General features: G+C 33.4%; 4 protein-coding genes across 14 annotated transcripts in view; 2 read left to right on the plus strand and 2 right to left on the minus strand.

Moving 5' to 3' along the window:
• LOC130826465 (uncharacterized) overlaps positions 1–1,592 on the minus strand; it is a 3,493-nt gene extending 1,901 nt beyond the window's left edge. Inside the window, exons 1-5 of the mRNA XM_057692052.1 lie at positions 1,529–1,592; positions 1,216–1,278; positions 561–1,136; positions 390–466; positions 131–283 (exon numbers count right to left, since the gene is read on the minus strand). Of these exons, the coding sequence (XP_057548035.1) occupies positions 131–283; positions 390–466; positions 561–1,136; positions 1,216–1,278; positions 1,529–1,592 (933 nt within the window). The remainder of the gene's footprint in view (positions 1–130; positions 284–389; positions 467–560; positions 1,137–1,215; positions 1,279–1,528) is intronic.
• Positions 1,593–2,499: 907 nt separating this feature from the next.
• On the plus strand, positions 2,500–5,910 carry LOC130827128 (uncharacterized). Of its 4 annotated transcripts, XM_057692754.1 has the most exons (4): positions 2,500–2,774; positions 4,475–4,577; positions 4,866–5,599; positions 5,737–5,910. In XM_057692754.1, exons 3-4 carry the CDS (start codon positions 5,170–5,172, stop codon positions 5,760–5,762), a joined length of 456 nt encoding a protein of 151 aa, XP_057548737.1. In that variant the 5' UTR covers positions 2,500–2,774; positions 4,475–4,577; positions 4,866–5,169; the 3' UTR covers positions 5,763–5,910. The 4 variants fall into 4 exon arrangements, with proteins under 4 accessions (XP_057548737.1, XP_057548739.1, XP_057548738.1 ...); XM_057692756.1 differs by lacking the exon at positions 4,475–4,577; XM_057692755.1 differs by lacking the exon at positions 2,500–2,774 and having other exon boundaries at positions 3,760–4,577.
• Positions 5,911–6,047: 137 nt separating this feature from the next.
• Positions 6,048–9,965, plus strand: LOC130827129 (uncharacterized). Of its 2 annotated transcripts, XM_057692758.1 has the most exons (4): positions 6,050–6,710; positions 7,075–7,131; positions 7,299–8,067; positions 9,278–9,965. In XM_057692758.1, exons 1-4 carry the CDS (start codon positions 6,606–6,608, stop codon positions 9,331–9,333), a joined length of 987 nt encoding a protein of 328 aa, XP_057548741.1. In that variant the 5' UTR covers positions 6,050–6,605; the 3' UTR covers positions 9,334–9,965. The 2 variants fall into 2 exon arrangements, with proteins under 2 accessions (XP_057548740.1, XP_057548741.1); XM_057692757.1 differs by lacking the exon at positions 9,278–9,965 and having other exon boundaries at positions 6,048–6,710; positions 7,299–9,268.
• A 185-nt stretch (positions 9,966–10,150) lies between these two features.
• LOC130827130 (protein FAR1-RELATED SEQUENCE 5-like) lies at positions 10,151–15,535 on the minus strand. Of its 7 annotated transcripts, none has more exons than XM_057692759.1 (4): positions 15,201–15,535; positions 13,084–13,643; positions 12,582–12,894; positions 10,151–11,783 (listed from the first exon to the last, which is right to left on the minus strand). In XM_057692759.1, exon 4 carries the CDS (start codon positions 10,961–10,963, stop codon positions 10,307–10,309), a length of 657 nt encoding a protein of 218 aa, XP_057548742.1. In that variant the 5' UTR covers positions 10,964–11,783; positions 12,582–12,894; positions 13,084–13,643; positions 15,201–15,535; the 3' UTR covers positions 10,151–10,306. The 7 variants fall into 7 exon arrangements, 5 of the variants coding, with proteins under 5 accessions (XP_057548742.1, XP_057548743.1, XP_057548746.1 ...); XR_009047167.1 differs by having other exon boundaries at positions 10,247–11,783; positions 13,084–14,530; XR_009047168.1 differs by lacking the exon at positions 15,201–15,535 and adding an exon at positions 14,386–15,181 and having other exon boundaries at positions 10,280–11,783.
• Between the last annotated feature and the right edge of the window lie 6,491 nt (positions 15,536–22,026).

Raw genomic sequence — 22,026 nt, forward strand, 5'->3', positions numbered from 1 at the left:
GCACAAAAAAACTTATCAAATTGTTTTGGCTACCTAATATTTGACCCATGCCTTAAAATAATTAAAAAATGAGCATGCGGTAGACCGCGTTTCTGGAATTCAATCACATGTATCATAGCTGCAATCTCACCAAAGAACTTTCAAGTAACGCTTTTCCATATCTCTTGGTACCAACAATGAACGAAGGTGGTAGAATAATGTGGCGGCCTACATTCGCTGCACTACACTGACCACTAATCATTGTGTCCAAAACCCGTTGATATAACTCTGCTCGAAGTTGAGACTGGCTTTGCCGCACATAATCTAAACGGGTAACTTTTTATCTTTACATACATATTTATAACAAATTGTTGGAATAGACGGACAACTCTTAAAAGCTAATTAGTAACGCATATCTGAAGTCTGTACGCATAGTATTCTCGACAAGAGACTCTGTGCTTGCGATCCTTAAATCCATCCTCAGCAACTACAGTAGTAGTAAAAAAGGCTTAATAACATCATATGGTACGAATATTTATAAGTATTGCTCTGTTTAAAAACAATGGCCTAAAGACATTTACCACTTGCTTCATCTAACAACAATTCCTCCACAATCTGAACTATATATGAAGTAATAGGATTACGATCATTTACACGTGCGCTTCGCTGACCATCGGGAACTTTCCTTAAGCCCTGGTGCCATCCACAATCCCCAAACGGAAACAACAATGGATACTGCAATGGATTATAGCATCCATAGTAATGATATATACAGTGCGACATAGATGATTTACCCCACACAACGATATAAAGACTCCTTGTCTCATTTGATGGGAGGTCATCTATCCAGATTGCGGTCACTTCATTTAATGTTGGCGAATTGTACACACGTTGATCTAAAGTTGGATTCTTACTGAGCAAAACTTTGGTATCCTCCGTCACATCTAAATGACGCAGCAATCCGAAAAAATGTGCATATGGATTGCGTTGCATGATCTCCATAAGCAAACCAACAATAGACGAATTTATTTCAGGAAAGATGCCACATCGGTTCTCTTTTACATGTTGACCATCAAAAAAATAAAGTTGTAGAAACTTGGGTTTAGCAAGACCATCAGGCAATAAGCTTAGAACATAGTGATAAAGTTGGCCATGTACTTAAAGTGATAAAGTTGTAGCCACATATTCTAACACAATAGCATATAAATCAAGATTATATAGAAAAGTGAAACTTACATATGAATATTTCCTCATCGGAAGGATTTCTAATTATAGACTGATCTTTGCTAGAAAACCTCCCTATCAACGGACAAACATAAGTGCTAATTTAAAATAAATACCCGCTAACGATGTTTAAGAAGGAATTCAAAATCGAGTGAGAGAAACACCTTTTCGTTTGCTTTTCTTTAAGAGTGTTGTTGAAGTAGAAGGCTGTGAAGAAATGTAGTAGGCCTCGACAGTGTCATCCGCAGGCTGAATAAGTGGCCTTCAACCAATTCTTCAGGTGGAAGAGGAGAATTGTGTACTATGCATTTACTCTTGTACTCACGTTTGACATGTGTTTGTTGTTTTTCTGGCGGTGGTAACCGCATGCTGCGATATGACTTCGTCATCGCATAGTCTTTTATGATTCAATCTTCAGCTCTCAACAAAACACTAACTTCAATAGCTAATGCACAAAAAATGTACTTTAATTTCAATCATAGATCAACATAATCAGCAATTGAAAAAGCAAATGTACATGACAGGGAAGAACCACAACTGTGCAAATAAAACAATATATCAAATAATCACAAGTCCACATACGCTGAAGTATTTGCTCGGTACTATAGTAATACAATCACAAGCGCTAGGTAACACAGTCACAATGCTACACATATGCCCTATCAACAGCCACTCATACCCAAAACTAACCACAACAACATTTGGAAGCAACAAATCAAACACAGTCTAGGAATACATACAGTACCGGAAACTAAATAATGCAAGTAGCAATCACAGACAATATACTGAACATAACTTAGCTGTACACAATTAATATGTGTCTCTCATATTGTGACCCAAGTTGTCAACTCGAAAACACAAATAGTAGATTATACAAAACCTGTTAATCCAAGATCAGTGATAGTTGCAAACCATAAATACAAATTATAAGTTTAGCACGTTAAAAGTGTACAGATATCACCCAACAAGCATAATAAAACTAAAAAACAGAGAGATACGACTACTGCACATCGTAATACTCTCTATGGAATGCTCTACAACAAACTGCCAATAACTGAACAACATAAAGTATTGAAGTTGTACAACATTTAAGCCAATGCACAAGCAAACTACAAATTGTAATCCCAAAACAACCAAAATTTATTAAGCCGATAGGAATAAGCGTAACATTATGATATTTGACCTTTGATCTCTAGTTCAATATATGATCAAATGGATATCAGTTATTAAATAGACAAAGGTATCCTGTTAGTGAACTGCCTTGCAGCAGCTTAAGCTAACTTGCAGTATAATTTCAATTCCCATTTTCAAATCTGAATTAATAGAATGTTCTTTAATTGTCGAGATTCAAAACTTGTGCCTTATACCTCTCTGTCTAGTCACTCATATAATCATATATGTCAACATGTCTTTATTTTTTGACACTTAGTGGGCGCTTCAACATCTTCAATTAATGAAGCTGAGAGTGATGTCCTCAAAGCATGTCTCAAATCGTAGATCCAAACTTTGGAACCGACATTGTTTCTTGTGGCTTTGTGAAGGATCTTCAAATTGATGAAACTTCAGGATAGGTCATCTAAATAATATTGTGCTCTTGTATCTTTGTAATTTATCATTATTCTCTGAGCTCTGAACCTCTGATTTGTCAAATGAGCAGCCTATAATTTGCTCATTTTTCAAATGAGCAATCAATTATTTGCTCATTTTTCAAATGAGCAAATTATTCTTTGCTCATTTATCAAATGAGCAAATTGTTCTTTGCTCATTTTTCAAATGAGCAAATTATTCTTTGCTAATGTGACCTTGCAAACCCAGTCATCCACCTTCCCTTTTCCACCTTGGCTGAAACTTGGGCTATGAACTGTAGAGCCATTGAGCCAAAGTGTAGTGAACCCAGTGAACCTTTAAATGTAGTAAAACTATATTCTTTCTTGATATGCTACCACAATATAAATCTGATCAATAATACAATTTTAAGCAGATCTAACTTATTTTTCTTCTCCTGTATATATTTATTACACATTACTACTGATATCTTAACCACGTTATGTGGGCTGTGAATTGAACCTTCTGATAGTTTATATGGACTATTTAATCTTCTTACTTTTTCTTTGTTGTTTAGACAATATTTTCTCACATTTAGAATCATCTGCTTCTTGTTAGAAATGTGGTGAATCCCCCCTTCCCCCTCTTTATTTTTCTTACAAACTTGCTTCTTAATTTGATTTTTCCTTTTTTTTAGTTAGCTTAAATTTTTTTCGGGGTTTTTATGACACTGCTATGGATTCTTCGGTTCCTATTGATTTTACCAATGCTAAAGATTATACGGATGTACATTTGGAAAGGATAATGTACGTGTTTTCTTATTTCCTCATTTTATGTTTTCTTATTAAATGCTTGTTGATTTAACGAATTATTAAAGAAATGCTTGCTCATTTGACAAATGAGCAACTAACTATTTGCTTATTTGCATTGCTAAATGAGCAAAAAATTGATTGCTCATTTCCTAAAGGATTAAATTAATGTTTGCTTATTTTACAAATGAGCAAACTAAAGTTTGCTCATTTCACAAATGAGCAACTAACTATTTGCGCATTTGACAAATGAGCATCTATGTTTTTGCTTATTTGTTAAATAAGCAACTAAGTATTTGCTCATTTGATAAATGAGCAACTAACTATTTGCTCATTTGCTAAATGAATAAAATATTGATTGCTCATTTTACAATTGTTCATTAGATAAATTATCCTGTTGTAGCCTATTCTTAGCCTCTTATTAGAGAATTTTCTTGGTTTTTGTTCAGCCTTAAAAAAGGGAACAGTCTGTAATAAGTCAAAACACCTATTTCTGTAAGTGATTCTAGTTGTAAAATTACCCTCCAGTTGAGAACTAGTTACAAAATCATGCTGACCCCAAAGAAAGGGAATGTTGTTTATGGGCACAGAAAATTAAATGTGGTAATCTTTTGTGGCCTAATGTTATTACATATAACAGTAAGGGTGCTAGGAAAAAGCTTTACCTTCTGGCAGGAGGATAAATTGCAGCTTTGGACAAACCTTTCTTAGGGTTGTCTGCAAGGATTATCATCAATGAAAGATAAACCAGTCGTAGAAAGTCATTAAGAATTTAAGAAACAACCTCCTCCTATCAGAAATTGATTGTTAGATGCAGATGAACCCTATTGGTGAAAGTTCTCTTATGTTATTCTATTATCCAACGGTTTTATATTTCATCTTATTTTTCTGAGTTGTTACCCTGCTGGATTGTGTAGATGCTCCCCAGACTTTGACTATCTTGAGAAACTGTGTTACGAGTTGCCTGAGTTCTCTATTGTTAATGAACAAGAGAGGGTACTATGGACAACTATTGCAAAGGTGATTTTAGTTAAACATGTTAATTTCTTTATTATGATAGGTTGTGAATGTGTGACAGTGTTATAGTGCTCATAGGGAATGCTTAGCAGCTATAAGAATATTAAGCATTCGACTTTCATGCCTCCTCACCCCCCTGCCTTCCCTTTTTATCCCCTTTGTTGTTTTAAGCATTAAATTGACATCCCTAAACATGATATATATGGTTTGTATCCTATCACTACACCTCCAAAAAAAAATAAAAAAAATCTATGTGATATTTTACTTTTTTTTATGATTTTGTATGAGCAGGAACTCTATTAAAAAGGAGGCTGCTGCCAATGTTGGTTCATCAGGGGCTGCTGCGGATGTTGGTTCATCAGGGGCTGCTGCTGATGTTGGTTCATCAGGGGCTGTAGTGGCAGGAGAGAAGATCAGTGAAAAGACCTAGAAACAGAAGAGAATTAAATTAGTTGCTACTAAGGGTAAAGGAAAAAAGGTTGAAAAGGGAGTGAAAGAAAAACAGAATGTGAAGTTTGAGGATCCTGATGGTGAAGATGTTGTTGATGAAGTGCAAGGATCAAAATCTGTTGTTTATGGGACGTTGCATAATAGGATGTCGTCTTCATCTGTCTTTAATGTTTTTAAGAAGTTTTCTGAAGAGCAGTTGATTGCGATTAGAGCTACAGGATTTGGATCCTTGGAGTTTTTGAAAGTGTCCCAACTGTCTTTGCAGTTGGATTTTTGGTTGGTCAAGCATTTTGATGCTCAGAGTTGTTCCTTGAATATTCCTGATTCCGAACCTTTCAAGATTACAGAACAACATGTACATGAGGTCCTAAGGCTTCCAGTTGGAGGCATGGAGATGGATGCAAATGTTTTTTCAAAGGATGATAAAGTCATTACCCAATGGAAAAAACAGTTCAAAAAGAACTCATTATCTGTCAACATTGGGGAGCTTTCAATGTATTTGAAGAACCATAAATCAGCTGGGCCAATGTTCAAACGCAATTTTGTAGTTCTTTGTGTTTCCACTTTAATGTCAGGTAGTCTTTTCATTTTTATATTGCTCATTGTACTTTCATTTTGATCATTTTAATTTCATTTTGTTCATTTTACTTTCGTTTTGCTCATTTTAGTTCTTGTGTGATCATTTTAATTTAATTTTGTTATTTTATGTTAGGAGGACTAAACAACTCAGATATTTGACTAGTGTTGACAAAATCAAGGATATAAATTGGTCGAAATTTATCCTTGATTCTCTTGTGAAAGCGAAGATGAAATGGGATGAGCTTCCTACTCGATACTTTTTAGGATCTTTATTATTTCTTTTGGTATTTCTAGCGTTTAAGTGAACTGTATGCTCATTTTACAAATGAGCAACTAAGTTTTTGCTCATTTGTTAAATTAACAACTAAATAATTGTTCAATTGACAAATGAGCAACTAACTATTTGCTCATTTGTTAAATGAGCAAAAAATTGATAAATAACTATTTGCTAAAAATATCAAACTTATATGCATATAAAAGTATCATTACACTTTTTAACAAGAAAATACACACACTCACACACACACACTCGCACACACATACACACACACACGCACACACATACACATACAGACACACACACACGCGCGCACACACATACATATACACACACACATATAGACACACACATAGACACACACGCGCGCGCCCACACACAGTCGCACACACACACATACACATACACATACACATACATACACACACTTACAACCTGTAATAGAATCTGAAATCAGATTCTAAAATTAGATTCAGAAATCAGATTTGTGATCAGCTACTGAATTAAAATGTGTGGGTAGGTTTGTGTGTGGAGGTGGCAGTAGGGGGTTGGGCTGGTATTTTCTAAGTTTATTTAGTTTTTTATGTATTAATTGTTATTTGTTTATTTTTATGTACTAATTTTTCTATCTTACTTGTTTGTAGCTTTTATATGTTGATCAGTTTGTCATTGAGAAAGTTAGAGCCAAACGAGAAACTCCAGTTCTCAAAGGTTAGACAACCAATATGTTGTCTAATCGTGAGAAATTGGAAATTTTTAAGGGGAGGCTTGGACTTTTTGATAAAAATCTAAAGCTTGTTGGTCCTTCTTGCAGCAAGCTACCACAAAAGGTATTTCACTTGTAACCAATACTTAGCTTTTCTATGCCTTTGGCATTGCTTGTAGAATTGAATTGGAACAAATCTTGCCTTTAGGAAAATGATGCAATGTGGTGCTCTATATAGCACATCAATGACCTCCTAAATCAGCAAAAAAATGTTTGCTCATTTGTCAAATGAGCAATTATTTTTTGCTCATTTGTCAAAGGAGCAAAAACTTTAGTGCTCATTTGTCAAATAAAGTTCAATTTGCTCATTTTTATATGACTTTGCTTATTTCATATCCACTTTGCTTATTTGTCAAATGAGCAAATAATTAGGATATTTGCTTTCAACTTGTACTGACTTCTTTTTTATTTTTTTTGCTTGATTTTAGGAACAATCTGATCCAATTGGTACAAAAAATAAAGAAATTGAACAAAATCCGAATAAGGTATTTATATAACTTTTTTGGAAACCAATATTTTTTTTGCTCATTTGTCAAATAAAGTTCAATTTGCTCATTTCATATTCACTTTGCTCATTTCATATTTACTCTTTTCATTTATACTCATCTTATTATGTATTTATTTATTTATTTATTTATTATTTTTTTTACAGATATGCCTTATGGAGCTTGCAACAACATCTACAAACCTAATCCTGGCATACATGGACTTTAATGAAAATCATGAACAAGCTGTCAAGTATTTTCCTCACAATGAGAAAATATGGAAGCTGAGGGAAGATGCTATGTGTATTTGTGACGAGCAAAGACTGAGTTCCCAAGCTATGCCGGAAAATCATAGCCTTTCTTTTAGCCAAGACGATGAGTATTGGCAAGATCCAGCTGTCATTGAAGCTTGGGATAGATTTTCCAAGATTTCAGCCAATGAGAAGAATGTTAAATCCTCAGTCTTTGCTAGGGCTGATTGTCCAACTGTAACAAAAGCCATTGATGTTACAAAGATTGCTGCTGAAAGTGTTCAGATAGCAAATAGTCTATCTGAAAATGAAGGTCCTGCTATGGTAGTTGACAGTGAAAAAACTGAAGGAGGTTCAAGTATTCGATCTAGGTTGAGATCTTCAGTTAAAAAAGGATTTGGAACTCCTACTTTCAGTTTAGGATTTGATTCTCAAAATAGTGATGATCTGGAGAACTCTCCAACCACTGTACGACCTTCAGTTGCTGCTGATGCTGATGTTCCTCTGAGTGGAGATGTTGGTCCTTCTGCTGCAGGTGCTGCTGATGTTCCTGTTCTAAAGAAGCATAAAGTTCAATCATCAATGCTGCTTAGATCACCTTTTAAGTTATCAACATTTACTCTACATTATCAGAAGTTCAGAAAAGTGTCTTTGAAGCTCTGTTTGATGATGATAAAATTCGTTTGTAAGTATTTTTTTATTATAGAATTTGCTATCTTGTACACTAACTCCCATTTGTTTTAGTGATACTAACTTTCTTAATTCCTTTATGCAATGAACAAGTATTTTTATCCAAAGTTAATGGAGAGGATGATGTTGAAATCATGAGATTTCAACTTGAAAAGCTTTATACTTAAGCTAAAATTGATTCAGAAATCATTAATGCTTGGTGTAGTATTCTGAATTATAATGAGGAATTTAGAGACTCAAATTCTCCTGCTCGTTTTTTTTGCTGAAGGAAATAAATCTTGCTCATTTGTCAAATGAGCAGCCAATAATTTGCTCATTTTTCAAATTTGATGTGTTTGTGAGCTCGAACTAAACTTAAACCTAAAGAACTGTAAACCTCACAGACGATGTTTTTAACTTGATTTTATCTACCTGTTTTTCTCTTGAAAGATTTATTTTGAAGTTTAGTTATGGCCTAGTAAATGCAAAAAATACAGCTCCTCACCCAAACCTGAAATCACTCGAGTTGTATTGCTCTCATGACCTACAATATTTGCAAGTTTTTGCCCCAAATCTTATATCATTCAAGTATGATGGAAATACAACAACTCTTTCTATTAATCCCCAAATCTTTGGTTATTTCAGCTCATCTTTTCAAGGTTAGCATAGAATGATCAGTTAGCATTGTGTGTGTGTGTGGTTTTGGCCACTTACTGATGTATTGTTATGCACCTTGTGCAGGAAATGAGCGATTTAAATCTTGCTCATTCGTTAAATGAGCAGCCAATAATTTGCTCATTTTTCAAATGAGCAAGCAATTATTTGCTCATTTTTCAAATGAGCAAATTATTCTTTGCTCATTTGTCAAATGAGCAAATCGTTCTTTGCTCATTTTCCAAATGAGCAAATTATTCTTTGGTCATATTCCAAATGAGCAAATTATTCTTTGCTAAAGTGACCTTGCACACATAGTCATCCACCTTCCCTTTTCCACCTTGGCTGAAACTTGGGCTATGAACTGTAGAGCCATTGAGCCAAAGTGTAGTGAACCTAGTGAACCTTTAAATGTAGTAAAACTATATTCTTTATTGATATGCTTTAAATGTAGCCAATATATGGGTTTCTTAGTACTTATTCTATTCTTCTACTTCCTGCTTCACCCTCTTTCTGGCATTTTTATTTTTTAAAATTTTCTTGTTTTATTTTTTCTTTTCTATTTCTTATAGGTGATAATCATAGAAAAACTTCGTGTGAAGTACACCTTGTCAATAATTTCAAATGAAATAAACACTAATTCAGTCTGTTAAAGAAATTCTTAAAAGAAGAAAAAGCAGAAGAAAGTTTTTGTTAAGGCTGAAGAAGTAAAAGCTAAAGAAGAAAAAGCTGAAGAAGAAAAGGTTGAAGAAGAAAAGGCTTAAGAAGAAAAAGCTTAAGAAGAAAAAGCTTAGTATTTTACTTGGTGTAGTGTTGATTTAGATAGTTGGTGGTGTTGATATGGCTTTCTAGGTTTAGGGAAGTAGAAAAAGAATGATTTTATCAACATGTAAGTTGTTTAGTAGTGTTAATTTGAATCAAAATTAGATAATTAGTTTGAATCAAAATTAGATTCTTGTTGGTCTTTGAATGATGTAAAAATGGTGGTTATATTTGAATCGAAATTATATCTTTTGTGTTGACTTTTGATTATGGTTACATTTGTGGTGGTTATATTTAAATTGGATCTTTTGCGTTTACTTGAAATACTTTGTCAAGTATACCTACCATTTATTTGAACTATTTGCTCATTTTACAAATGAACAACGAACTATTTCCTCATTTGACAGGTGAATAAAGAAATATTCATTTGTCAAGTGAGCAAATAATTGATTAAAGAAATGCTTATTGATTTAATGAATGTTTTAAAAAATGTTTGCTCATTTGACAAATGAGCAACTAACTATTTGCTCATTTGTTAAATTAGAAACTAAGTATTTGCTCCTTTGACAAATGAGCAACTAACTATTTGCTCTTTTGCTAAATGAGCAAAAAATTAATTGTTCATTTGCCAAATGATCAAATAAATGTGGTATTTTTGATCTTATTCTTCCCACACTTCTTTCCCCTACAAAGTCTGTCAGTCTTATAGAATACTGACAAAGTGACAAACATATGCACACAATGACAAGAATAGAAAACAAATAAAGAAATAACAAGTACGGCCTACAATTAGGAATTTATATAAAAATATTAAATCTTATATTTATATAAAGTTATCATTACACTTTTTCTGGACAATTTCTAATATCATGATGACTCAATTCACCACAACTTCTACATAATCTCTTCTTTTTCTGGTTTTGTTCTACAACCTTTTCTTTTTCTCCCTTCAGCCTTTTTGCACTTCTACCTCTTGTTTCAGCATTTGGCACATCAATCTCAGCCCCTTTATTTTTTGAATTCTCTTCATTTGATACATAAAATCCAATCCCTTTATTTTTTGAAATTTTTGGAGGTTTGACAATTATTTCAGTTGGCACACTAGCTCCAATCAATAGCTCAATGTCTTGTCCTTTGTTGCTTGCACTTCCAACTGTTGTTTCATTATTTCTTGCAATCCTCTTAGCCTCCAAATCCTTTCTTATTCCTTGAAGGCTTATAACAAGGTCTTGAATATCTTCATCTTTGTCTTCTGCCAAACTTACACAAATGTGTATTTCTGACCATAAATCATTTAACAATTTTTTCTTGTGAATTAAATTAGCACATTGCTCCACCAGGTTTCCACCCAAGTCAAAAATTGGTTTCTTCAGTGCCATAGTAGTCCATCTGTGTAGCATATACTGCTCAGGGATGGTTTCAAACCTTTTTGCTTTCCAAACCCAAATCATATGTCTATATGGAATTCCTTGTCTATTAATAGCTTGCAAGAACATGTGGTGTCATAATTAGTTGGATTAAACACAACATCAAATGTTCTAATCCGATTTCCTTCACTTACTTTTGCAACTTCCAAACCATTTTCTTTCTTTAATTCATCAACACCACAAGAAAAACAAGCAATTTCAACCTCATATTGAAATTCATAAAAGACGGAGTTAGTATATAAATGTGAGGCATGCTTTTCTATCCCTAGTGGTGTTTTGCACTCAGGATATTTGTGCTTTGAATCATTATTATTCTGACCTTAAGTGTGTCTTTGGGCGTCAATTACAGCTTCATATCTCAAGTAAAACTCAACAAGTGACACATGAGGATTGATAAAGGAGAGAAAAAAAGTTGTTTTCACTTTCAGATCTTGATGTTGTACGCAATATTCCTCTAAGGAACACATCTCTGAAATACGCCGGAATCCACTTGTCCCTTATCTTGTACATATAACCTAACCACTCATGTTCTTCCAAGTGGTATTCAACCATCACCTTGTTCCACCTTTCTTCAAACTCAGAGAGTTCAATTTCAAGATGCCAAACGCAAGCACATATTCTTTTTAGGAAACCAGTTTCTTCTTGCATGATTGATTTCTCCACCTTATCTGATAACTTTTTCATTATGTGCCTTTTAACAGCAATTTTCATTGTTGGATCCTAATCCGTGATCATACAATTAGGTCTATTCCCACCCATTGCCTTGAGAAATGATCTGAACAGCCACTCAAATGACACAATATCTTCCTTTGCTATGAAACCAGCAGCAAAAGTAATGCAGCTCTTATGATGGTCAACCACTGTAAACTGAGTAAACACCATGTTGTACCTTTTTATACATACAGATTAAATTTTAAATGAGTAAATAATTCAATGCTCATTTGTGAAATAAACAAACAATTCTTTGCTCTTTTAATTTGTCAAATGAGCAAATAATTGAATGCTCATTTGTGAAATGAGCAAATAATTGAATGCTCATTTGTGAAATGAGCAAATAATTGAATGCTCATTTGTGAAATGAGCAAATAACTCAATGTTTATTTGTGAAATAAACAAACAATTCTTTGCTCTTTTGTCAAATGAGCAAATAATTGAATGCTCATTTGTCAAATGAGCAAATAAGTCAATGCTCATTTGTCAAATGAGCAAATAACTCAATGCTCATTTGTCAAATAAACAAACAATTTTTTGCTCTTTTGTCAAATGAGCAAATATTTGAATGCTCATTTGTCAAATGAGCAAATAAGTCAATGCTCATTTGTCAAATGAGCAAATAACTGAATGATCATTGTCAAATAAACAAACAATTCTTTGCTCTTTTGTCAAATGAGCAAATATTTGAATGCTCATTTGTCAAATGAGCAAATAACTCGATGCTTATTTGTGAAATAAGCAAACAATTCTTTGCTCATTTGTCAAATGAGAAAATAATTCAATGCTCATTTGTCAAACGAACATGCAATTCAATGCCCATATACATACTCTTATCAAAGAAAATTAGACTTATGGGGATATTCACTTTTCACATTGAAGTAATTAAACAATTATACGAAGTTCATTTAAAACAAAGTCATTAAGTTAAGCCATAGTTATAACATGGAAATGAATTGTGATTATTATGTATTACCTATTGGTTTGTATGTGGTATCAAAGGATACCATATCACCAAATAGAGCATAACTCTTTTTACAAAGGGGGTCTGCCCACAATGCTCTACAAAGGCAATAATCTTCATCCATCTCAAAATCAAAGAAAAAAACACTCCACATTAGCTTTTTGTTGGTAAAATTATCCACGAACATTTCAGCATCACTTCCTTGAATGTATGCTTTTAAATCTCTACGAAATTTTTTGAAATCTTGCTTAGATGCACCAATGTTATCATATCCTCCAACAATTTCCTTCATCAGTCGAAAAAATGTAACGGGACCAATATTCACCTATTTAAAGAAAAAAATAGTTTGTCTTATGAGCAAACAATTTAATGCTCATTTTTCAAATGAACAAACAACTCAGTGCTCATTTTTCAAATGAGCAAATAATTATTTGCTCATTTGTTAAATGAGCAAACAACTTTTATTAGAACATATGGAGAATTCATGAAACATAAGAGACTTTGAAAGTGTTACCTTAGAATTATTCACAATTATTTTTTTGTGCAATATGTTCATTTTCCTTCCTTCTTTTTGGAAGAGATTGCAACTAGGTGTATATAGTAGATGAGTATGTCCCTCATGAAATTGTGACACTATGAGTTTGTTATCATCACAATGCTTTATAACAATATGTGCCTTGCACCCAATACGAGTAACGAGTCTCTTCCTTTTGATTAAAGCTTTTTCTCATTGCTTTTTCCTTCCTTGTTATTTAAATCTTTTTCAACAATAGCCTTTCTTTTCTCTTTGTATCCTTCCTTATTGCATAAGATATACTGTGATTTAATTCTTTGCTTCTTCTTTGTCTTTTAGTTGTAGACTTTCTTTTGTTGAATCCAGCAGAAAATGCGTAACTTTTATAAAATTCAAGGCCCATTTCAAGATTATTAAACTTCATCCCTATAGTTGGTTTCAACTCATTGGGGCATATTGGAAGCCATTCTTTTGTTCCTCCAGGAGTGAGCAAAGGTGCTACTTTAGGAGAAACTACTATTGTAGGAGTAGTTGGCACATTTGTGATGGTACTAGAATGACTGTCAAGAAGTTCATTATTCCTCATCATTTATGTCATTAAATATAATAGATATAACAAGTCATTAACATTCCCACAAAATAGTAACAAGTGAATATGCACCCCCTTAAACACACTTACACACAGACTCTCAATAATTACAACTGAAATCAGATTCTTAAATAAGAATGTACACGGCCAGAAGCAAACACACACACTTATACATACACTCTTACATTCACTCACTCACACACACACAGAGATACACACACACAACAATTTCTGAAATCAGAACTGCAAGCAGAAAGATGAAGGGGCAGGGGGGATAGGTTTGTATAGGGAAGTGGAAGAAGGGATTTTGGTTGGTGTGCAGGAAACAGACCAAGAAGAAGGGGGTAGAGCTTGTGCACAGGCAAGCAGACCAAGGAACTCAATGCTCATTTGTGAAATAAGCAAACAATTCTTTGATCTTTTGTCAAATGAGCAAATAATTGAATGCTCATTTGTCAAATGAGAAAATAACTCAATGCTCATTTGTGAAATTAGCAACTAAGTATTTGCTCATTTGACAAATGAGCAACTAATTATTTTCTTATTTGCTAAATGAGCCTATATATGATATTACTTGTCAAAATAACACAGTATAACGCAGAAACATCAAGCATAAAGCATATCTATAGAACCAAATTTACATCGAATGATCAATTTTATATAAAAAGTCAATTATAAACCAAGCAGATGCAGGAGAAATTGATTTTGCATACTGTTGTATCTGCAATCAATCATGAATGCTCCTTAAATGAAATCACTTTGTACTGTGACCTGTCAGTAGCTAAAATCTGCAGCAAGCTGAAGTCCCCAAAGGACTGCCTTCGCTTCACTAATGCAACGCTCCTAGTAGTCTTTCACCTGCCACGAAGCAGCTACATAAGCCTTCCCATCACTTCCCTCCACTTTCTTTCTGTCTACTCTTTTTTCTGCACAATAATATGGGCACTCTCTCTCTTCTAATCCTAGCATTACCATTAGCATTAGCTACAGCTACCTCTTTCACTGTTTCTGCAACTTATGATAATGAGCTGAATGCCATTTCTCACCCTCTTCCTTACACAGTACAATCACCACCACCACCAAACTCTCTCTTCTTCCTCCGCCCCTATCCTTGCCCCTGCACCCTACCACCACCACTATCACCACCACAACCACCATTACCAACTTATTTTGCTCATTTGCTCATTTTTATATTTGCTCATTTTTTTTTGGAATTGCTCATTTTCAATTTATTTGCTCATTTTAAATTTGATTGCATATTTTTAATGTCTATCAAATTAATCAAACCTAAATTATTGATTCAATTAAAAAAATATCAAAGAAGTAAATCCAATCAAATCAATAATTGATGCAATTAAACATGCAATTAAATGAGAACAAAACAAACCTCAAAAATCGAATATTATCATGTAATTAACATGCAATTCAATAACTTGGTGATTGATGCAATTAAACATGTAATTCAATGAGAACAGAAAAAACCTCAAAAATCGAAAATTATCATGCAATTAACATGCAATTCAATAACCTGGCAAATTTGATATTGTAGCAGCGATTGCAATTGCAATTACTAATCTCGAGCAAGGCGAGCGAGGTCGGTGTGAACTTGCTTATGATTACTTAGAGGATCCAATTTGAAGCAATGAGAAATAGCGTTACTAATTAGACGCCATTGATGAAGCATCGTGGTGGAGATAAAAGTCAGTTAACTGGGTGGAGAGAGATGACAGTTAGACATGATTTTTAGGAGTTTTTTGTGATTAATCACAGGCGTTAGATTGAATACAAGTTGATGGCTGAGATTTGTTCTCACATATAGGATGAGTTCTCACATAGAAGTTGGTTCTCACCGGGACCCGATTCTCTCTCTCTCTCTCTCTTTCTCTCTATATATATATATATATATATATATATATATATATATATATATATATATATATATATATATATATATATATATATATATATATATCGATTCTCTCTCTCTCTATATATATATATATACATATATATATATATATATATATATATATATATATATAACAATCTCCACGGAAATTGTTTTTTGTAAAAACCCTAATCTCAGTTTTCAAAACACTTATGCTCTTTCTCTCCTCCTTCTACCCCTTCTTCCTCCTCCTCTCTCTAACAGATTACTCAAAGAAATTATGGGTGATGGGTATGTGAAAAAGTGTTCGTTAAAGAGGAAGATTTTATGATGGGCGGTGCATAGTGCGAAGAAAAACAAATCAGTCTTCATTTGTTATTCCTCTTATTTAGAATTCCAGATATTGGATCTAAATAGTGACAAATTGTCAAAAAGTCCTTTTACGCTCTTAGGGGATGCTGGAATCGGCACAATTGTATCGGTAGGTTCAGTAATTTACACCCTTTGCAAGGCCTGAAGTAGAAGTCTAAACCCAGATTACTCTTACTATTTTTCCAATTTTAAAGGAAAAAACGACATAGTTGAAGTTCATGAAGGCATGTCCTAATTCGATTTAACCAACCTTCAGATAGGTTGGAAAAAAGGTCCTCTTTTAATGGAGGATAAGAATTTTCCAAATTGTGTCGCTCTTTGTGGCAATCATTATGTTTTTAGAAGTTCAAATTGGTTCTGCTTCAGCGGGGATTTTGATCCCAGTAATAATACATGGGATCCCTTGCCAAAGCCAATTCCTTTTTCTGGTAGAAATTCAAAGTTTCTCCTACGCTGGTGTCTGATCCTTTGCACGCTCGTATCCTTGTTCACTTGGACCTGTTCCTCCCCTTTGTTTCTTCATTCTACGCCTACTACCCTGCTGATGCTACCGGGAATGCCTCATTAAGAATTCGACGGAGATTGGGTCAGTCCAATTGTTTTTGTTGACGGGGTTATCTACTTTTATGGCCGCAAATCCAGGCAATTGCTTCAGGCTTATGATTTAGACACCAAACAATGGTTGAATGTTGTCTTGTCCTCTGACCTTGAGGACTATTTAGAGTATGTTTTCGATGCCTTGCACAAGCTCGGCAATGATCTGCTCTACTTAACTACTTATTCCTATAATCTTCAAAATCTTGATCCTTCAATAGAAAAAGACCACACTGTTGTTATTTTTGCCAATTCAAAGTCCAGCAGCCAATAGATTCCCACAAGGTGCTTCTCACTCCAGTCTCTACCAAGTCCTCTACTTTTGAATCCTGCTGCCAAATTTATGGTCATATTTCTATCTAGGTAAATAGATGTTTATTCTTTTCATTTAAATTCATCGTTACATATTTTCAAATGAAATTTATTAAATTTATTTATTTATGTTGGGATGTGATATCAAACTATCAATTTAACCTCTATGGGCTATGGCTCTATTTAGCAGCAATCACTGAAATAAAGCTGGTAACTTATTAACAAGGTACCACCTTTTAATTGCTGGGCTGCTACAATTAACTTGTTCATTTTTTAATTTTTGTTAAGATGGCTGCTAAGTGTTTAAAGGCTAAATAGTGGGATGATTACTATTAAAATGATGGTAATACTAAGACAATTAAGATTAAACTGATTTGAGTAGGCCATAAAGTAATTTAAGTTGAGGTTATTGAAAATGACTTTCACTAAGGATAGTATTTGAATTTCAGGTCACTCCAACCTCCTTTAGTTAATTATGAACAATTTTGAACACTTCTTTGACATTTTTTCCTCCAAAAGTTTGACTTATTCTTTAATGTGTCTGAAATGTTTCCCAAGCACTACTGATATCCACCACATTGTGAGTACTGAGTAGTACTTAGGTAGAATTGTTCAAACTTTTATTTTCAAAATCTTTTTCAGCTTTGAGTTGCCCTTCTCTATAATGATAGTTGTAGTTAGTGTTCAGGCGAGGGTGTGGTGGTTGTTGGGCTATTGGGTATTGGAGATGTTAATGGATTGGGGTTTGTGCACGGTACCGTGGTAATCAAAGGCTTGGTCTACCATGGTGTTGGTGGGAATGTGTGATGGTGGGTGTTGGGTTGGAGTAGTTAAGGTGGGGTAAGGATTGTTGGAGGTCTTATATAAAGAGCCTTTACACCATATACTTTGCAAGTTCTATCGATTCCTAAATGAGGGTGTATTGTAAACAATGGGTGTAATGTAAAAAAGAGTCTTCATTCCATACTTAGTAAGTTCTTTAAGTCCTAAATGAGGGTCTATTGTAAATGATGGGTTTAATGTATACGTCGACTTTGGCTAAACTCAATTTGAATTCAAAAACTTGATTCCATGATTTAAATATTAGGGTTTATTTTTAGTTGAATGAGAGTGTACGTAAAACCTTGAATTTTAGTGGGAAGAGAGCCTAAAGAGGTAGAAAAAAAATATTTGGAAAGATCCCTCGGGTTTGGCGAAATTATGAAAATACCCTCGTGTTTTTTTAAGGTACCTCTATAGTTTATTTACCTTTTATATTCAAATTAACAAGGGAAAGCTAATAGCTAATATTTCCTTCACCATTTTACTCTTACATCTCTTTGTTTCACTTTCCTTGCTTTTTACCCTTTCTCCCTAAAGTAAAAACAACAAAAGCAACAACAACAAAGCCTTAGTATCAAAATGATTTGGAGTTGACTAATAGGAATTGTCATAAGGAACCGTATACTATAAAGAAGAGACATAACTAGATAATCATTTGAAAGTGTATGATAGTTCACCATGATAGTTGCCAAAATGGATGAAATTGAGGGCTTCTTTGGACTTAGGGACCTGTTAGGAGGTTAATACCATAAACTTAAAAAAAAAAAAAAAATTAGGTGTACAATAAATATTTTACATTTATTGTAATGTTGCCTTAAATTGTCAAAATACTTAAATATAATAAAAAAATTATCTATGCTTTCGCCTATTTACATCAAAATAGTATCTAGTTTGAAGTTACCCTAATGCAATGCTTGGATTGGAGGTAATATAATAAGGATAATAAAAGTCAAACTTGAGAAACATAAGTAATTAGAGATATTGTTCTAGGAGGCAAAGCGTATACAAAATATGGTAGTTTTTCCATGATGAAAGAGAGAGATAAGGGAATTATAACCCTCGTAACGAGGGTAATAGTTACCCACCCTCCCCCAGATAAACTAATACTTTCCCGTAAAAAAAAAAAAAAAAAAAAAAAAAAAAAAAAAAAAAAAAAAACCTAAAACTTCTCCTTTTTTCACCTCATAGCACACATCACTTCATAATATTCCTTACAAGCACACCATTACCATCTCCTCTATCCTTATATTTACTTTCATTTTGCTTAGTTTGACTTTTATTACCCTAATAATGCATTTCCCTCAAGCATGCCCCAAAAAGGGTAAAAGTTACCCAAATCGCTAATAGTTACCCTAAGTTCCTAATTTTGCTCGATGTACACCAACATTATCGAAATTAGGTGTACACCAAAAATGTTTGAGTGGATTTGTTAGGGTGACTGTTGGGGTGACTTATTTACATAAGGTTATTACTTGGAAAGCTTACGTTATCCTAACATAATCACTAATTCATGAAAAATTTCCCCAATATTATTAAGCCTTAGTCTAAACAAACATCCACATCACATTTTTATTTTCATCCATTTTATCAAAAAAATCACATGAATTTTTTTGACAAAAAACTTATGATTGAAATTATGGTAATAATATTTGAATTATCGGCTAAAAAACAAAAAAAAGCTAAAAGGAAAGTAATTCAAGATTGGAGCCTTTAGCAAATCAAACAAAAAATGTTTTTATTTAATACGTTTTTTTAAATATTTTATTATTATTTTTTTATGGTAAATTGATATACAATTAAAACTCGAAGTTTATATATATATATATATATATATATATATATATATATATATATATATATATATATATATATATATATATATATATATATATATATATATATATATATATATATATATATATATATATATATATTTGAAGAAAATCAAGGTAAAAGACTTAAAAGGTAAAAAAATAAAATTAAACTTATTATTAAAAATCAAGTACCCGTAAAAAAAATCAAATAAATACTATTTTAGGACTAGGGCTTTTTGTCATTGTTATATAGATATTTTGTTTGTTTTGTGAGATCAATTTGAGGCTGTTTAACAGTGTTGGTGAAGCAGGAATGATGATAAATAACAATCTTTTTGGGGTTTTTGAAATAAACATGTTCTGAAATAACTGAATAAGGCTTAGATAGATTAATTGATTGAGATAAAAATGTGGTTTGTTGAATATCATGGAGGAAGGTTAAAAGAGCAAGGTGAAAGGGTAAGAGGACAAAGTTACTTATGTTAGGATAAAAGCAAGCTTATAATAGGGAAATGAATTAAAAATCAAGTACCCGTAAAAATAATCAAATAAATACTATTTTAGGACTAGGGCTTTTTGTCATTGTTATATAAATATTTTGTTTGTTTTGTGAGATCAATTTGAGGCTGTTTAACAGTGTTGGTGAAGCAGGAATGATGATAAATAACAATCTTTTTGGGGTTTTTGAAATAAACATGTTTTGAAATAACTGAATAAGGCTTAGATAGATTAATTGATTGAGATAAAAATGTGGTTTGTTGAATATGATGGAGGAAGGTTAAAAGAGCAAGGTGAAAGGGTAAGAGGACAAAGTTATTTATGTTAGGATAAAAGCAAGCTTATAATAGGGAAATGAATTCACCGACCCCCCCCCCCCCCCCCCCCTCATCCTCTGCTGTTTAACCAAGCATTTTAATTTGTTTCTTTGTCTTCATTCCTCTTTTTTCTTCTCATTTTTCATTAAACTGTTTTCTGCTTTTGGAAGTTGCTTATTGTTATATAATATCTATATCTTTTGAAACACAACTGTAGTCAAAACTCTTTAAGCTATGTGAAAAATAGTTTACTCATATGTTGATATACACATGCATGTGAAAGCTTACATATATGAGTTATATGGGCAAGATGCTACTTATGAGTTGTCATTGTGTACCTAACTCAAAGCTATATGGACAAGATGCCTTGCATTTTTATTTTTTACCCCATTTTCTTTTATTTCAGCATATATATGCCTTTGCATTGAACTATTCGAATTTCATTTAATGGTTTCTTCTTCAAGTACCTTTCATTTCTTCCCCTTTTGTAGACCACATTGTTTATACCTAGAGTCAATATTTTACAGCTTGAGTGCAGCAATAGAGGAGAGGCTTGAAAATGTTTTACAAACCATAGTCTAAAATCGTAAGTAAAATTAGAGGCTAATACATGAAATGAAATAAAAGATCTCCTATATACTAACAATAGAAAATTTGAGATCAATCAACTAGAACAACAACTAGGCCCCTCAGAAAAGCATTAAAAAACTAAAAATTAGCTAAAGCTTAGATTGTGATTTAGCTTGACAGGAGATATTTCATTCCTGATGTTCTTCCTGACCTCCCTCCTATGCAGCAGCAGCAATGGCAGCCAGCTCCTCATTATAGATTGGCTTGACTTTATCAGGGTATGTCATATGCATACGATGATCAGATCTCATTTCCAACCCAATGGCAGCCAATTCATGTGCCACAGCATTGTTGTTTCTTTGCACATGTGTAACTTCGAAGACATCAAAATACCTGATGGTCTCTTCAATATCTCAGAACAGCAGCTAGCACATGATGCAGATTGTTGGCCGCTGAATTGAGCATAACTCTTATGGATAAAGCATCAACTTTCAACTCACCTCCTTCATCTCATGACGCTCTACCATTGCAAGACCTTCCCTAACAGTAAAATGTTCAGGAGCAAATGTTGAGACAACATTATATTTTTGCTTTAAAAACCCATAATCCAAGTGCCATCATCCCTGCTGACCACTCCTCCTTCAGCAACAACATTAATAGCAACCCAAGCGCCATCCGTGTTCACCTTGACCCAACCTTGGGGGGAGGGGGGAGGGTTCCAAGATTTCAAAATTCTGGAACTGCTCGGAGTATCAAAAATTGTTCCTTTACCCTACATAATATGATTAGTACACTTATAATCGATAATGAACCTCCTGAAAACAACACGAGAATTAAACATTTTTAAGTCAAAAACAGTAGTGTTCCTTTGCCTCCATATATGCCAAACTGCAACGGTAAATGTCATCTTTCCAAAGGATGGAGGAAAAAAATGCAATCCCTAAATAAGTGTAAGTGAGACTCATTATACATGTTGCAGCGAGCACATAAAGGAGAAATATTAGGCAGGAAATGCGTCAACTTTTAGCCACAGGAAGGATGCTATTCACTATGTTCCAGAGAAGCATTTTATATTTTGAAGGGACAGTTTTTTTCCAAAGAGACTTCCAAGTAGTAAAGAAAGAAAAGTTAGAAAGGGAGGGAGAGATGAGCGAGTGATAGCTGACT

Source organism: Amaranthus tricolor, chromosome 11 (assembly GCF_026212465.1).
Source record: "Amaranthus tricolor cultivar Red isolate AtriRed21 chromosome 11, ASM2621246v1, whole genome shotgun sequence".
NCBI lineage: Eukaryota > Viridiplantae > Streptophyta > Magnoliopsida > Caryophyllales > Amaranthaceae > Amaranthus > Amaranthus tricolor.

What these genes read in the sequence shown, in the direction of transcription:
- LOC130827128 (XM_057692754.1), top strand. Translation starts at nt 5,170, where the DNA reads ATGTCGTCTTCATCTGTCTTTAATGTTTTTAAGAAGTTTTCTGAAGAG. An exon ending in TGTTTCCACTTTAATGTCAG is followed by an intron (nt 5,600 to 5,736) that starts GTAGTCTTTTCA and finishes ATTTTATGTTAG; the next exon opens with GAGGACTAAACAACTCAGAT.
- LOC130827129 (XM_057692757.1), top strand. Translation starts at nt 6,606, where the DNA reads ATGTTGTCTAATCGTGAGAAATTGGAAATTTTTAAGGGGAGGCTTGGA. An exon ending in GCAGCAAGCTACCACAAAAG is followed by an intron (nt 6,711 to 7,074) that starts GTATTTCACTTG and finishes GCTTGATTTTAG; the next exon opens with GAACAATCTGATCCAATTGG. An exon ending in TTGAACAAAATCCGAATAAG is followed by an intron (nt 7,132 to 7,298) that starts GTATTTATATAA and finishes TTTTTTTTACAG; the next exon opens with ATATGCCTTATGGAGCTTGC.
- LOC130827130 (XM_057692759.1), bottom strand. Translation starts at nt 10,963, where the DNA reads ATGTTCTTGCAAGCTATTAATAGACAAGGAATTCCATATAGACATATG.